Genomic DNA, 14,782 nt, shown 5'->3' with positions numbered 1-14,782 from the left:
ACTATTTTGGCATGAGGGGACACTTTTTGGTTGAGGTGATGCTCTTTAGAGGGGATGTGCTTGGTGCAAAGGAATCACTTTGGATATGAAGGGTCATATGGAGTGAGGGAATAAATATTCTGTTGATGTGAGGGAAAACACTTGATATGAGGAGAAACTTTGGTGTGAGGGGACATGATTTTGGGTGAGGTGATGACTCCTTTGAGGGGATGTACTCGATGAGAATGAATGGTGTTGGATGTGAAGGGCTGCACTAGGTGTAAGGGAATAAATACTCTCTTCATGTGAGGGAAACAATGTTATAAATGAGAGACAAAAGTCTCGATATTCAGCAAAATTTAGATTGCTTTATTTGATATAGAAAGAGCAAGCAGCGAGCTGGGGAACATGAGGGGTCATCACCCACTCCACCCAACCTTGGTTTGCAGCCTCTTCTTATACTGTGGTTTTTTATTGTACACAAATTCACAAAGCCTTTGGGTGATAATCAGTCACAGCCATCTGGTCCTTGTGGATAACAACCAGGGAAGTTCTGGGAGTCTGGTTTTTGGGATAGGCAGTATTGATCAGACAAAGGCAGGAAGGGCTTTTTGGGAAGTCCGATTTTCCAAGCTGGTAGCCGATACAACTTATTTGAAAAACATAACATAACATATTATAATGTAACATAATACAACATAATATAAGAAGGTGATTTTAAACAGAATTATTTAATCATGTGATTTCCTTTATCTAGTGTCCATGCTTCACTTCAGAGCTTAGTATTCTGGTTTATACAAACCCCAATGCTTTTGTGATTAACACGAATCTTTTATCAATTATCACACTTGATATGAGGAGAAACGCTTTGGTGAGAGGGAGTAAATAGTATTTTGGTGTAAGGGGATGCATTTGTGGGTGAGGCATCACTCTTCTGTACCATACCCAGTGCGAAGGAATCACTTTGGACGTGACGGGCCGCACTTGCTGTGAGGGGCCGCGCTGTTGTCAGGGGCACGGGGACCTCCCCGAGCACGGCAAATGGCGATGAAATGGCGATGCCCAGCCGGCACGGAGCCGCAGGGCTGTCACGGCATGAGGAGGCACCGAGGGCAGCCTCAGCCCGCCCCCTGAGCCATGGCGGCAGGGCCGTGCCGGAAGGGGCCGCCCCGGGCCGGGCCGGGCTGGGCGGTGGCTCCGCGATCTCCGCCGCGATGTTGCCGCTGCTCCGCCGGGCTTGGGTGGCCGCCGTCGCTTCATCCTCGCCTTCCTCTTCCTCCTGCTCGTCACGGCCGGGCAGCCGCCGCTGCAGCCTCGGCGCCTGCTGCTCGTACCGCCTGCGAGACGCCCGTGAGTGCCGCTCTCCCCCTGCCCCGCCATCGCTGCCAAACTTTGTGTAGGAGCCTTCGGGAGCTCTGCTGGCTTTGTCCTCGGCTGAAGCATCGGGAAGTGGCCGTGTTTTAAATACAGAGAACGCTTTGCGCCGCCTTTGCCTGAGCTGACCTTACGGAGCGCTGGAAAGTTTGCTCCTCGCTGTGGGAAACCGGGCGGGGGGGGGAAAGCTGTTCGGCCACCCTTGGTGTGAGTGGTTGGAAGGTTTAATTTACTTTTAATTCCTCGTTTGAAAGACACTGAGCAGTCGTATCTAGTGAAGTAGTAGTGAGTGATGCTCGAAGCATCGCGATTTGGGGTTCAGCAGAGGGATGGGGCACCCAAAGCTGTGTGCCGGTGAACAGGCAGCAGTTCTGGTTTTAAGCAGAATAAAGTCCTGTGGAAACCATTCATGTACCCATCCTGCTTGTGCCAGTTTGAGGGCACCAAGCTGCCCCCAAAATTGCTGGGTTTGGGTCAGCAGGATCCATCTGCACGAAGCAGTTTTGGTCATTATTGATGTTCCGAGCCCCCCGTTGTGGAGTAACCCCTGTGCTGTGCGTCTTTCTAGAGAATGTGTTGCTTCCCAGTGGGAATTATTCTATGTCTGGAACACTCCCAGCTCAGCTGATGGTGCTGGTGTGTAAAGAAAGCTGTAAAACAAAGCTGCCTTAAAATCTGGCAATGACAGGAAAACATTCTCTTTTTATGGGAAATAAGGGGCAATTTCTTTGCAGAGCAGCCTGCAAAGACAGAAGGGTACTGACATGGTTCTAAGTCAAATTACTGCACTTCCCTGTGCGGCTTTGAGTCATGCAACTGGAATGTTTTATTTTTCTTTTGCTTTCCTGGGCACCAGCTGACTCGAATTAGCCTTTGGTGACACAGCACGTTCCCTTGCCAGAAAGTTCTGTATCCTGACTCTCCTCCTCACCCTGCAGTGCATCCACTGTGGCAGAGCCCGCTGACAATTCCCGGAGGCACCCGCCAGTCTCCCATCAACATCCAGTGGAGGGACAGTGTTTATGATCCCTTCCTGAAGCCTCTGAAAATCAGCTACGACCCCACCACCTGTCTTCACATCTGGAACAATGGCTACTCCTTCCTCGTGGAGTTTGATGATTCTGCTGATAGATCAAGTAAGCAAAAAAACTCAGGGGGGAAAAAAAAAATCTATTTAATGCTGAGAGAGGAAAAATACTTGTGGGATGTAAGACCTGATGTTGAAAATGAGTGTACAGTTAAAAATAATGCTGGCTTTGCACTGGTGGGAGTCATGATGAAGAAATTCTGTACAGACTTCACATTGACAGTGTTTTTATTGCCATGGGCATTGTGCACAAATCCTCTGCTGTGTGTTGAAACTCCTTTCACAAGCCTCAGTGCCCTGTCTTGTAGGTTTTGTAATAAACTTTAACCACACGAGTTCAATCTTCAGTCATTTATGTGTGTACCTACTCAATTTGAAACCTGATTCCATCACTGCTCTTTATTGAAGTAATCTGCCACTTATCTCTTGTGGTGTTAATAGAGATATTTAATGCACTTGAAATAATCAGCAGCCAAATGAGTTGCAGTTGGAAAGCACACAGCCTTATCTCAGTGGGGTTTTAGGGAATGCAATAACACTGAGCTCTGCCCTCAGGAGCAGGTGTGTGTGTCCCTGTTGTTTTAGGGGAAGCAGGAGTGCATGGAAAATCCAACCGTGCATTCCAGCAATTTCAGGTGAATAAACCTCTGACCTGAGCAGCTCAACCTTTTAAAAAGCTCAATAGAGTAAAAAAACTTGACTTAAAATCAAGATATTGCTCCCAAATCCCAGATTACTGTTCCTTCTAAAAGGAAGGATATTGCAGAATTGGAAGATATTTCATAAGGGCAGGTGAGCTGGTAGCAATTGGTCAGGGCTGTTGTGAAGCACGATTGCCCAGCTTGTCCTGCAGGGAAAAACTGAAGGACCCTGAGCAAGTTTGAACCTGTTGGATTGGAGTCATTTATGTTTAAAGTGGCTGTTCACCATGAGAACTCCTCCAGCTTCCTGAGGGATTTAGCAATGCCCTCGGGGAGGGAGCCTCCAGCACACAAACAAACACTTTGTCTTCACAACACCGACATTTCTGCTTGACGTTTGGCTGATAAAACACTGCAGCAAAAACCGTGGTGGTGGAATGCAGGGAGCTTCTGTGATGTTTGTTTGGGGCTCGTTTTGTTTTTCTTGTTTCTAGCTGTTTACTCAGAATAATCCATTTCCAAGAGGAAATATCCTGGCCCTTTAAGCACAGATACCATGCAGAAGCTGAGTCCTGCCCTTCTGTTTCTCCAGCACGAAATGCTATTTTTTTCAGTGAGGTTGTGTTAGGGGACAGACATCATTGTTCCCTCATCAGTGACTTTAATTTATTAACTTTTAGATTGGCTTTGTTTTAGATTGAGCAGCCTCTTGCTTTATTAGCCACACCCCACTCTCTGTTGAGGATAAGATCCTGAAAAATGTTTAGTGGATAATGAAGTTGGACTTTTTTCTTCAAGAATTGATGTAATGAAGGGGAATTGCCTGTAGGAGGTTGAGAAATATGCAATATTTAATTGCACAGGAGCAGTTTTTGTGGTATTAAGGCAAGGCTCAGGCCTTTGAGGCTGGTGCTCACCTCTCAAAGATGTGACCTGCTTTGTCTCTAAGACTTTCCTTCCCTGTGAGCATTTGCTGCCTTTTCATCATCCTCATCTTCCTTAAATGACCTCAAGTCCCTGAAGGGTAGGATGGCAACAAACAATCAGTGTCAGGGCTCCCAAGTGACAGAGAAGCAGCAGAGAGTGAGGTGTTGGTGTATAACCCCCAGTTTTCAGGTGCCTGCCTCTCTCCTCCACCTTTCTCTCTTTGCTCTTGCTATTTCTGGTTTTTCTCACTGCCAGCTTCTGTCTAACAATCATAGAAACCCAGAGAAGAAAGCTTGGGAACAAACAAAAAACACCACAGTTGAATCAGAAGATGAGAAAGACACCCAGGATAGACAAAAATGCCTGAATCCTGAGATGGGGTTTGCAAGACTTGGGCTAAAGCTGAAGGTAGAGCAGGAGGAAGAAGAGGGTGAGGGGAAGGTATGTACAGCATGTGATCTGTCTGTGTGTGGTGCCATCAGAAATGGGGCTGGAACAGAGCCAGGGCTGCAAGGATGTGGTTCTTGTTAGAGCCTCTTAAAAATTCGGGTTTGTTTTGAAATTGTCAAGATTGTAATTTAAGAAGAAATGCTTCTAAAGGGTCTGAAGTTCCTGTTTGTTTCCTGTCACTTTCTGGTGACCACTACTTGAACCTGAGTCTCCATGTGTGTGTCTGTGCCTGAAGTTACTCCTGAGGCAAATATTCAAGTGGACGTGGTTATTGACACAAATTTGTAGTCGCTTCTGGGTTTGCATATCACATAATCAGCACTAGATGGTGTTAGAGCACAGAAATGTCACTTCTGAGAAGTTTGGGTGTGTGACCCACAGCTTTATCCCACCCCTTCTCCAGCACAGAATCCCAGCTTGGTTTTGTGGGAAAGACCTTCAAGCTCATCCCATTCCACCCCCTGCCACAGGCAGGGACATCTTCCACTATCCCAGGGTGCTCCAAATCCCATCCAAGCTGGCCTTGGACACTTCCAGGGATGGGGCATTGGGATTTTCCAGTGGTGGTCAGTATTGCATTCGTGCCCAGAGCTCAGCAGCAGGGGATGAAATTAATTCAGTGTCATTTTGCACAGCTTGTTTGAATTTATTCCTTTATCACAGACAGGCCTCTCTAGTTAGGATTTCAAACCTGCTGGCTGGCTTTCATGGAAAAGAAAAATAATACAAGAAAATCTCTTAATGCCTCTCATTGTTTTCTCCTTAGCATGGAAGTGATTAACTTATTTCCAAAAGCAGTGCTGGGATTAGGTGCTTTATACCAAGGTTTGCTGTAAAACTTCTCCCTGTCCTACAGTTCAGTAAAAATCAGCAGATGCTCATGGTTTAGTGCTGGATGAACACTTGGAAAAGCTCTTTTCCAACCTAAAGGATTCTCTGATTCCATAAGTGTTCTTAGCCCTTGGGAAGTAATTAGGGTTTCTCATTTACCAGATGCTCTGATATCATAATTAGCAAGATGACTTTGCAGGTTTTGGTTCAGCTAGGAGGGAATGAGTGGAAGCAGAAAGTTGGGCATGGACTTTTCATTCATGTGTTTGCAGAAGGATGGGAGGCCTTCTGAAACCAGGAGAACAGACTGAAGTTCTACCTTTACTCATTAAATCTTTCAGAAACTTGCCCAGTGGCAGACTGGATGTTTAAATCCTCATGGCCAGCTTGTAGGCACAACAAAACATTTCTGGCTGACCTTGGTGCAGTGTGGAAGCTGTGCTGAAGCAGAATGAGATGTTTGGATTTTTGTAGCTTGCAGGAGACTTGAACGTTTGACTCAATATACTGATTTGTCTGGTAATATTTGCTTTTTGAAGTCTTGTCATGAGAAATATCAATATTTTCCCCAGATCCTTGCAGGGATGTCACTGAATACATTTAATAGATGTGTCACTGCTGTGTCACCTGGTCAGGCAGTCCTGACACTCCTGAGAGAGTGAGAATGTGAAACTCATCACTTTGACAGTGCCAAACTTGGTGCCAACTGGGAAAACTTTCCCTTGAGGGGAGGTGGATGAGGAGACTCTTCAGCTCACCTCCAGTTTGATGCAGGGAGAACCAGAAATGTTTTCTTGAATAATTTGGTCGTGGCAAAGTGTAGATAGGCACTGTTTGAGTTGCTCCACCTGATATTTCTTCCTGGGCAATTTTTTCCCAAGCATTTACTGGTCTGACCAATTCCAGATGATATTTATTAACATGTGTCTTGTTTTGTTTTCTAGTCATCGTTGGAGGTCCCTTGGAAAACCAGTACAGGCTAAAGCAGTTCCACTTCCACTGGGGAGCTATCAATGACTGGGGCTCAGAGCACACAGTTGACAGCAAATTTTACCCAGCAGAGGTAGGAGATGAAATCCTGAATAATGCAAATACTTGTCTCAGGTGTGTCTGTGCAAACTCCCAAACTGAGGAGTTGCAGTTTATTTTTAAATGCTCGTCTGCTGTTTTATTCTATAAAAATCCATCTTCACTGTCTTTCTGGAGAAGAACAGTCTGAAAACTGGACATAGGCCCCATTACTGAAAGTTAAAAATGACTTTGTTTATTGTTACTAAATCTTTCGGAGAAGCAAAGCATATACTAAGTACTCTTAAAAAAAATCACTTTAATTTCTCTTTGCAACTGTTGAACTGTTACTAAAATAGCAAAACTTGATGCTTAAAGTAACTACTAAGGAAGAAAACGTTAACAAAAGTCAGTGAAGATGTGAAATTGTGACAGCTTTGACCACAGTTCTTTGCCAAGGGAGAAGAATTTGCCAAGTGATGATGGGTTATTTTTAAGGAGGGTTTCTCTCCCGTTGTTGTGTTCATGGTAGGTGCAGCCAGCTTGGCAAGATCCTCACTAGCAGGGATACTGTTTGTTTTTGGGCTGGGGTATTTGTTTGTCACACAAAAGCCCTGAATGTGTTGGCTGTGAGCAGTGCAGAGGAGCATTGCTGTGTGCAGGAGGATGTTCCTCAAGGCAAGAGATGGAGGACTGAGCTTTGTGTGTGCCTTTGACCAATTCCTGGAGGCAGGCTCCCACTGACTAAATCCCTTTTATAGATGGGAAATGCAGTGGCTCTCAACTATTGTTCAAAAGAAAAGAGAAAAAAAAGGAAGAGAAGGAATATTATTTACCAAGAGCACTTTGTTCCTCATTTCTGTGGTTTGTGGGGAGCTCACTGCAGTGCCTCACCCTGCCAAGGAGCAGCCAGGATCAATGTCAGGTGTGGGGTCTGTGCTCTGTGCAGGGCTTGATTTCTGCCTCATTCCTCTTTCAGCTGCATTTGGTGCACTGGAATGCTGTGGATTACCCAAGTTTTGAGGATGCTGTGATGGAAGGGAATGGCCTGGCTGTTATTGGAGTGTTCTTGAAGGTAATTTCATTCTTTGGGACCAGCTCTAATAATGGGTTCTTTCTATTTGCATTCTGTTAAAGCCAATTTAGGGCAATTAAGGGAAGGCTGAGAGGGGATCCCATCAATCCATATAAATATTTCCAAGGGGTGCCAGAGGATAATGCCAGTGACAGGATGAGGAGCAATGGCCAGAAACTAGAAAAAGTTTCACCTCAATGTGAAGAATTTTATGTAGAGGGTGGAACAGGGAGGAAATATCCCTGTGTGGAGACATTCCAAACCCAGCTGGATGTGTTCCTACCATCCTTGGGCTGGATGATCTCCAGAGCTCCCCTTCCAACCCTAAATATTTTGTGACTGTTGTAATAAAAAAAATACTAAGCAAGCTGGGTGAGTAAAACGGATTGATTATTGATCAGCTTATTGATTTTCCACCCCTTTCCCTGTCCCTGCAGCTGGGAGCACGACATGAAGGGCTGCAGACCCTGGTGGATGCCCTGCCTGCAGTCAGACACAAGGTCAGTGCTCTGAGGTGTCCCTCCCAGCACAGAGAACACCTGGAGAACACAAAACACCCAGAAAAAATTTCTTTCCTTCACTTTTACCGGGGGGGGAGGTTGATTGCCACCCTGGAAGTGGGAAGGGAAGCTGATTTTTCAGGAGAAATTGGGACACTTGAATTTTTCCAAACCTCTTGAAGAAATGCTGCTCTTGAGATTGTTTCCACTTACAAGGCTTGAAGTGGGGGTTTATTTACTGTGGGATTAAGGCTTTTTGATCTTTGAGGAGATGATTTGCTTTTTTATAAACAGCGATTTTTCTTGCTGGGGGAATGGGATCGTTGCTGGCAGGCTCCTGCCAGGAGAGGGAGTGCTGAGTCTCTGACTGAAGCAGTTCCTCCTCCCCGTGCCCGTTCCCTTCTGAAAATACACACGAAAAAAACCACACACGACCTCTTCCACTTCTAATCCCATCCAGCTGAAGTCGCTGTGCCACTACTTCTCACAGGAAGGAGTTTTCAAAATCCAAATAAAACAAGTTTTTATATGGGAGCAGTGACAACTCTGCCAGCTAAACACCAAACACATCAGCTCAGTGCCAGAAGACCTCCCCAAATCTGAATATACACCTATTGTGACAATATAATAATTTATTGCATGTGAATTTAAAAGAAACGAAGCCAAGATCCTCCAGTATATCCTGAAATCCCCCTGGAGCAATGTTTGTGTGGGAAATCCTGGGTTTTGAAGCTCTTACATTCTCTCTGATATCCCACTTGTGGGACTGAACATTCTGGAGATGAGAATATTTAATTTAAATAAAACTTCAGTCCTCTTCCTGCTGCCTAAAATGACGTGGTGAAAAGTAAAACACTTTTTGTTTGCAGTCTCTTAAGGATCTGGCACAGCTACCTGAATTTATTCCACCACTTATTCCCTTTTTCCTGCTTTCATCCAGCTCCCACAAAGCCTTAGGCCATGGATCCTTCTCACTCCTTGCTTCTCCTGCACTGAATTCCTAATGGCTTGTGAGGACAGCAGAAATATTTCAATTTTGGCTGCTCAGCAGCTCACACCCCTTAAACCTCAACCCCAATTTTATACAAATTTGAGGGTTTTAAAATAATATTAATATTCCCATGCACACAGTTTTTACCTCACCGTTAAGATATTTTCCAACTTTTTTTTTTTTTCCTCAAAACGCCATCCTTAAAAATGTTTTTTTTTCCTGCTCTTTAGGACACTGTGATTGAGTTTGATGAGTTTGATCCCTCCTGTCTGATCCCTTCCTGTCCTGATTACTGGACCTACGCTGGCTCCTTGACCACTCCCCCCCTCACTGAATCAGTCACCTGGATCATTAAGAAGAAACCAATCGAGGTGGATGAGGATCAGGTAAATCTCGATTTTTCCTTTCACATCTTGCTGCCACAGAGATGCTCAGAACCAGTTTTTCACCAGCAATTCTCTGGGAAAACACAAAAATTCTCTGTTTTCAGGATTTGAGGAGGAATCCTGGCATTAATAGCCACTAACACTGAAAGACCTAAGACCTCTCCAAGATGATTTTTCAGCTTTATTCAATTTTTATGTCCTTGAGAGTTTTATCTTGATCTGTGGTAGCTGCCCCTTGAAAACTTGGGGAGTTTTAAGAACTTACTGGAATTCTCATAATTTTGCTCTCCTTAGCATGATGCAGCCTTTTTTGGAGGGAAGGGAAAAAGGGAAGATTTTGTGAGATGGAGATTAAGAGAGAGCTGCAGGCATAGTGTGGCATTCTTTTAAATTGAAATTTTTCTCATTTTTTCCTTTTTTCCTTGACTCTTTACTCTCATAGCAGTGATTTACCATTGGAATGGCCCTGTGAGCATTAAAAGCTGATCTGCTGCTGCTTTATTTTAATGCCAGTTATAAACCAGAGAGAGAACAACTTGAGGATTGTTGGGGTTCTCTCTTTTCTTGGTGATAGAGAGGCTGTAAATGGAGATTGGATGAAGTATTTGAGTGGAAATAGCTCTCTCAGGTGTGCCACATTTGGGATTTCATTTCCCTAAGGATGGCAGATGTGATAATTCTTGGGGATTGTTGGGGTTCCCTCTTTTCTGGGTACCAGAGAGGCTGTAAATGGAGGTTGGATGAAATATTTGAGTGGAAATAGCTCTCTCAGGTGTCATTGGGATGTGATTGGCAATTATTTGGGATTTAATTTTTAATTTCCCTGGGAATGGCAGATGTGATAATTCCTCCATGCTGCTGTGGATAACGGGACAACCTTTACCAGCAGCTGACAAAGCTGTGGGTGCTAAAACCCCTCCGAACTCAAACCTGGCGCTACCTTTGATTTCACCAACAACAAACTCTTGCCATAAATTCCCAAACTGGGAGGATTCTTAATAAGTGACTGGAGTGGCCATTTATGGCTCCCAGCAGATGTGATAATTCCTCCACACTGCTGTGGATAATGGGACAAACTTTACCAGCAGCTGACAAAGCTGTGGGTGCTAAAACCCCTCCGAACTCGAATGTAGCGCTACGTTTAATTTCACCAAGAAACTCTTGCCTTTTGCCATGAATTCCCAAAGTGGGGGGAATTCTTGGGAAGTGACTGGAGTGGCCATTTGTGCTTCCCAGCTGGAGGCCTTTCGGATGCTGCTGTTCACGTCGGACGGGGAGGAGGAGAGGAGGATGGTGGACAACTTCCGCCCGCTGCAGCCGCTGATGAACCGCACGGTGCGCTCGTCATTCCGGCCCCAGCTCGGCCCCTAGCGGCCCAGCCCAGGCTGCACTGCAATTCTCATCATTCTCATCATTCTCCCCCATATCCATGCCCCGTTCATTGCCCAGCACTGGGGGGGTTTTTTAGTTTTGCTTTAAGAAGTGAATAATATTAGCCCTTAGCAAATGGATTTGTTCCGAGGCAGGGGTAGGTGAGGGTTTATTAAGATGGTTAAAAATAAGAATGGGGAGCTCGTTCCCTGCTCCTTCTCTGAATTGTGCTGATGAACTCATCCTTCTGATGAGCATGGTGTGCTCATCCTTCTGCCCCCAGCTCAGCCCCTAGCAGCCCAGCCCAGGCTGCACTGCAATTCTCATCATTCTGCCTCCTATCCATGCCCTTCCACTGCTTCACTAGGGAAGCTGTGGTGGTTTTTTTTAGTTTTGTGCTTTTTTTAAAGAAGTGAATAATATTAACCCTTAGCAAATGGACTTGTTCCGAGGCAGGGCTCAGTAAGGAATTATTAAGACAGTTAAAAATAAGGGTGGGGAGCTCATCCCCTGCTCCTTCTCTGAATTGTTCTGTGTTTCTTCAAATGCTCTCTCAGTGCCTTTCATGAATTAATAATCCTGGGTAAAAATTGTTAAGAAGGAGAAAGTGAGAAGAAAAGAAAAATACCAGTACTGATCAGGTCCTTTTGGGGAATTGTTTGACGTCTGTGAAGAGAGACTTGTCTCAGAGACATTTCACCTTCTTCCTTTTTCCTTGGATGACAAGAGACAGGAGGACAAAAATGACTTCCAGGATCTCTTTCCATTCTGCTGGCTCCACATTCTGTGTTTGTTGTGGGTGCCACAGAATGCCCACTGTAAGACACCAGGAGCCAGAAGACTTTTTCTAAAACTTTTTAACAGCTATAGAAGCTTTTGGCTTTGGCAGCTTTTGCTTTCCTGTGTTAATAATCTGTCAAGGGAAGGGAGGAGAAGACAATTCACCAGTATCTCAAGACTGGCTAGAGAAGGAAATTAGGTGAAAATGTCCAATTGATCCCGGAAAACTGATCACATCAAAAGAAAGCAAGATTAGATAAAGCTCTGCTGACCCTCCCAGTGGGATTAGGGAGAAAAAAAACCCCCAAACTAATTGCTTAGACCTGTGGAACAGCACTCAGAAAAGACTTTTATTTCAGCAACTCACAGAGCACCAGTGCTCTTGAGATGTATTTTCCTATAAAAACACTTACCCAGCTTCAGGACAAGTGGGAACCAGTTTGTTTTTATTGCACCTTATGGGAACGAGGTCCAGGGGGGTTGCAATTGCTTTGTGGACCAAGCAGAGCTGCTGTGTGAGCTGCCAGCTCTGAGCCTTTCCAGCTGCCCCAAGGATCACTGACTTCTCACATCCTACCAAACCTGGATTTCTCTCAGGCACCTTTCTCTCTGGCCCTTCATGCTCTGCTGTGTTTAGCAGGTTAAACTCATGCACCAGATTTCTGGTGAGGAGCACTCTGTGAACCCTCCATGGGTTCTGTTTGAGGAGTCTTTGGAGGAATCTTTTCCTCCTTCTGATTCCTGGTGGGATTCAGTGAAGCCATGACCTTGGCAATGCTAAATCCAGACCTTTCCAATTGGTACTTTTGTTTTTTTTCCAAGTCCAAGTGTTCAGTTTCGAAGCACCTTAACACATTTCAGTGTGACCCTGATGATTTTAAGGGTTTGAGATAATCTTGTTGAAGCAGCTGAGTGCCCAGATCCTGCCTTTCCTTCCCCCATTAGCTCTACCTCAGGCTGTTCTGGTGCCACAGCTGTGCCTTTGTCCCCTGAAATGTGGCCACTTCAACTGGAGTGACTGGGTGGTGAAAGGAAGGAAATCTCCCTCTGTCCCAGTGTAGGATATTTTTCCTGTTGGGAATTCAGTGGAGCCTCCTTGCTTTCCCCACTTCCCCCAAGCCCTTCCTGCCTGGGGGGAACATTTCCATCTTGGTTGTGCCCTTTGGATGGGGCTGGGCTTATTTTGGGACAGTGCAAGGTGTCCCTGCCATGGCAGGGGTGGCACTGGATGAGCTTTAAGGTCCTTTCCCCACCCAAACCGTTCCATGATTTTCTGATTCCATGATGTCAGTTGAACTCTGCAGGCTTTGCCATCACCACACAGATTGTTCAGCTACAAAACCCACATCAGTGATGATATTGCTGGAGAATGATACATTCCAAAATAAAGCTGGAAGGAATATCTACAGTTCTGGGAACAGGAAAAGAATTATTTTACTTTTTACCTGAATATATAATAATTATGATCCAGTCATGAAGTTTAAGATATTTATGCAGTGCTGTTCTTGCAGACACTTTTCTGAGGAGGACCCTGGAGAAAGATGGCAGCAGCTCAGATATTTTCTGCTCATTAATAGAAAAAATTGTAATACAAAGACATCTTAATGTTGCCTTTTATTTGAAAACAGAGCTGTCTTAGCAGCACTGGGCTGTGCATCAATCTCATCAATATAATTTATGAGTGGATCTTTTAAAATATTTTGAAGTTGCTCAGTTTTTAAATTGCTTTTGTAATTTCCACTGGATTTTTGGGTTTCTCTGATCCACTGAGAAGAATCACCAGTTGATCCAGCTTTCCTAATAAACCCAAAATCCAGATTATTTTAGGGAACTGCCAGGCTGTAACTGTTTCTGCTGCAGCCTCACAGCCACTGAGTTCTCCATGGTTTGCTCCACTCAATCAGATTTTCCTGCTGGGTGTGTAAATCCCTTTTGAACCACCCTGCATCCAGCAGAGGGAATGTGGTTATTTCCCTTCCCAGTGATCCAGTTAAAGTTCTCAGAGAGATTTATTTCAAGTTCTCACAGAGATTTACCTTGTTCAAGTATTGCCATGGAAGCTTTGTTAGGGAATAGTGAATTACCCAGTGATACAGTTAAGCTGTGTCCACATTTCCATCAAATCACACCTATTTTCACTGACATAAAATGAAGAAATTGCAATTTCAGCACTGATCACTTCAAATATCTGGAAACAGGGTTAATGTAGAGAAAAAATAACTCTACTGTGCTACAAAAAAAGAAGTTTTACTTAAGGGTTTTGTTAAATTTATTTTGCTGTTTCTTGAATGCTGCATTTCTGTGTAGTGTTGTAGCATCTCCTTAAGGCAGGCAGGAGCTCAGCTGCAGGGCAGATTGTTGGAATTAATCTGGAAATGAACACACTGGAGGTTTTTTTAGTTTTTTTTTTCCAGTTTTAACTTTTCTGTTACAATGACCTTATTGACCTCGTGAATGTAAACTTCAGGAAAATAATTGTGTTTAAAACAAGAGATGGAATAGAATTCCTGTGCCTTATTCTCTCAGCTCTGTGTGGAAAAATGATTTGATTGTTGGGTTAGAGCTGATTTTTTGTGATGGTTTTGCACAATTAAGTTAAAAAGGAATCTTTGGGCTCTTTTGAATGGCACAATACAAAAGGGCCAAAGCACATATTTTGTATTTTTCCTTGCTTAAGAGTCACTTTATTACTAAATACTGCCCTGGGAGGCATTTCTGAGGCAGCAAATGCCAGGAATTCAAGACTGTCCCAGGAATAATTCTGGGACAACTCCCTGCAAAGGGAGGAGAAGGTTTGGAGCAGAGCTGTGGCTGTGCTGCTCTCATTCCAGCTGCCTTCCAGGATTTCTCTCAAATGCTGCTCTCACCTTGTCCTGGGTGAGTTCACAGCTTCCTCTGCTGTTGGAATGTTTGATCCCTGTTCCTGCATTCCAGAACTTTCACTCTTCAGCTCTTCCTGACCTCTTCTGTGCTGCTTTTTCTGGCAGGAATGACAGGAGGGTCTCCCCTGGTTTTGGCAGCTCCACAGTTGGGGTTTGCTTTGATCTCCACAGGGTTTTAGAGGACTGGAATTCTGCTTTGGATGAAGGGTCCCCTCATGCCTTAATTTGGGATGTTTTAATTTCTATTTCCTGGCACGTCGTGGCTTTTTTTTTTCTTTGTGCATCTCGTTTTTGTGGCCTTTGTGCCATTGTGTATTTAATGTGTGTTACCTGACTGAAATCACTGTCTGCAGACAACACCTGGAACAGGGAATGCCTTATGTTTTCCTGGGATACAGGTCCTTCCCCAAAGTTTTCCCCTGATGTTTAGAACCCTTCAGCTGCTGCATTTTACACTGTTACATTAGTGTACAACTACAATAAAGGAACAGAGAAACCCA

At 44.5% G+C, this 14,782-nt stretch overlaps 1 protein-coding gene across 1 annotated transcript; it reads left to right on the top strand.

Annotated features, from left to right (window-relative positions):
- Positions 1–1,163: 1,163 nt before the first annotated feature.
- On the top strand, positions 1,164–14,782 carry CA5A (carbonic anhydrase 5A). The gene is made up of 7 exons (XM_088172119.1): positions 1,164–1,329; positions 2,292–2,489; positions 6,234–6,352; positions 7,277–7,372; positions 7,810–7,872; positions 9,094–9,249; positions 10,486–14,782. The coding sequence occupies exons 1-7, from the start codon at positions 1,194–1,196 to the stop codon at positions 10,618–10,620; spliced, it is 903 nt and encodes a 300-aa protein (XP_088028245.1). The 5' UTR covers positions 1,164–1,193; the 3' UTR covers positions 10,621–14,782.

Source organism: Sturnus vulgaris, chromosome 12, assembly GCF_052056855.1.
Source record: "Sturnus vulgaris isolate bStuVul1 chromosome 12, bStuVul1.hap1, whole genome shotgun sequence".
NCBI lineage: Eukaryota > Metazoa > Chordata > Aves > Passeriformes > Sturnidae > Sturnus > Sturnus vulgaris.
Note: the sequence above shows the minus strand (reverse complement) of the source record. Positions and strands in the feature narration are given on the sequence as shown.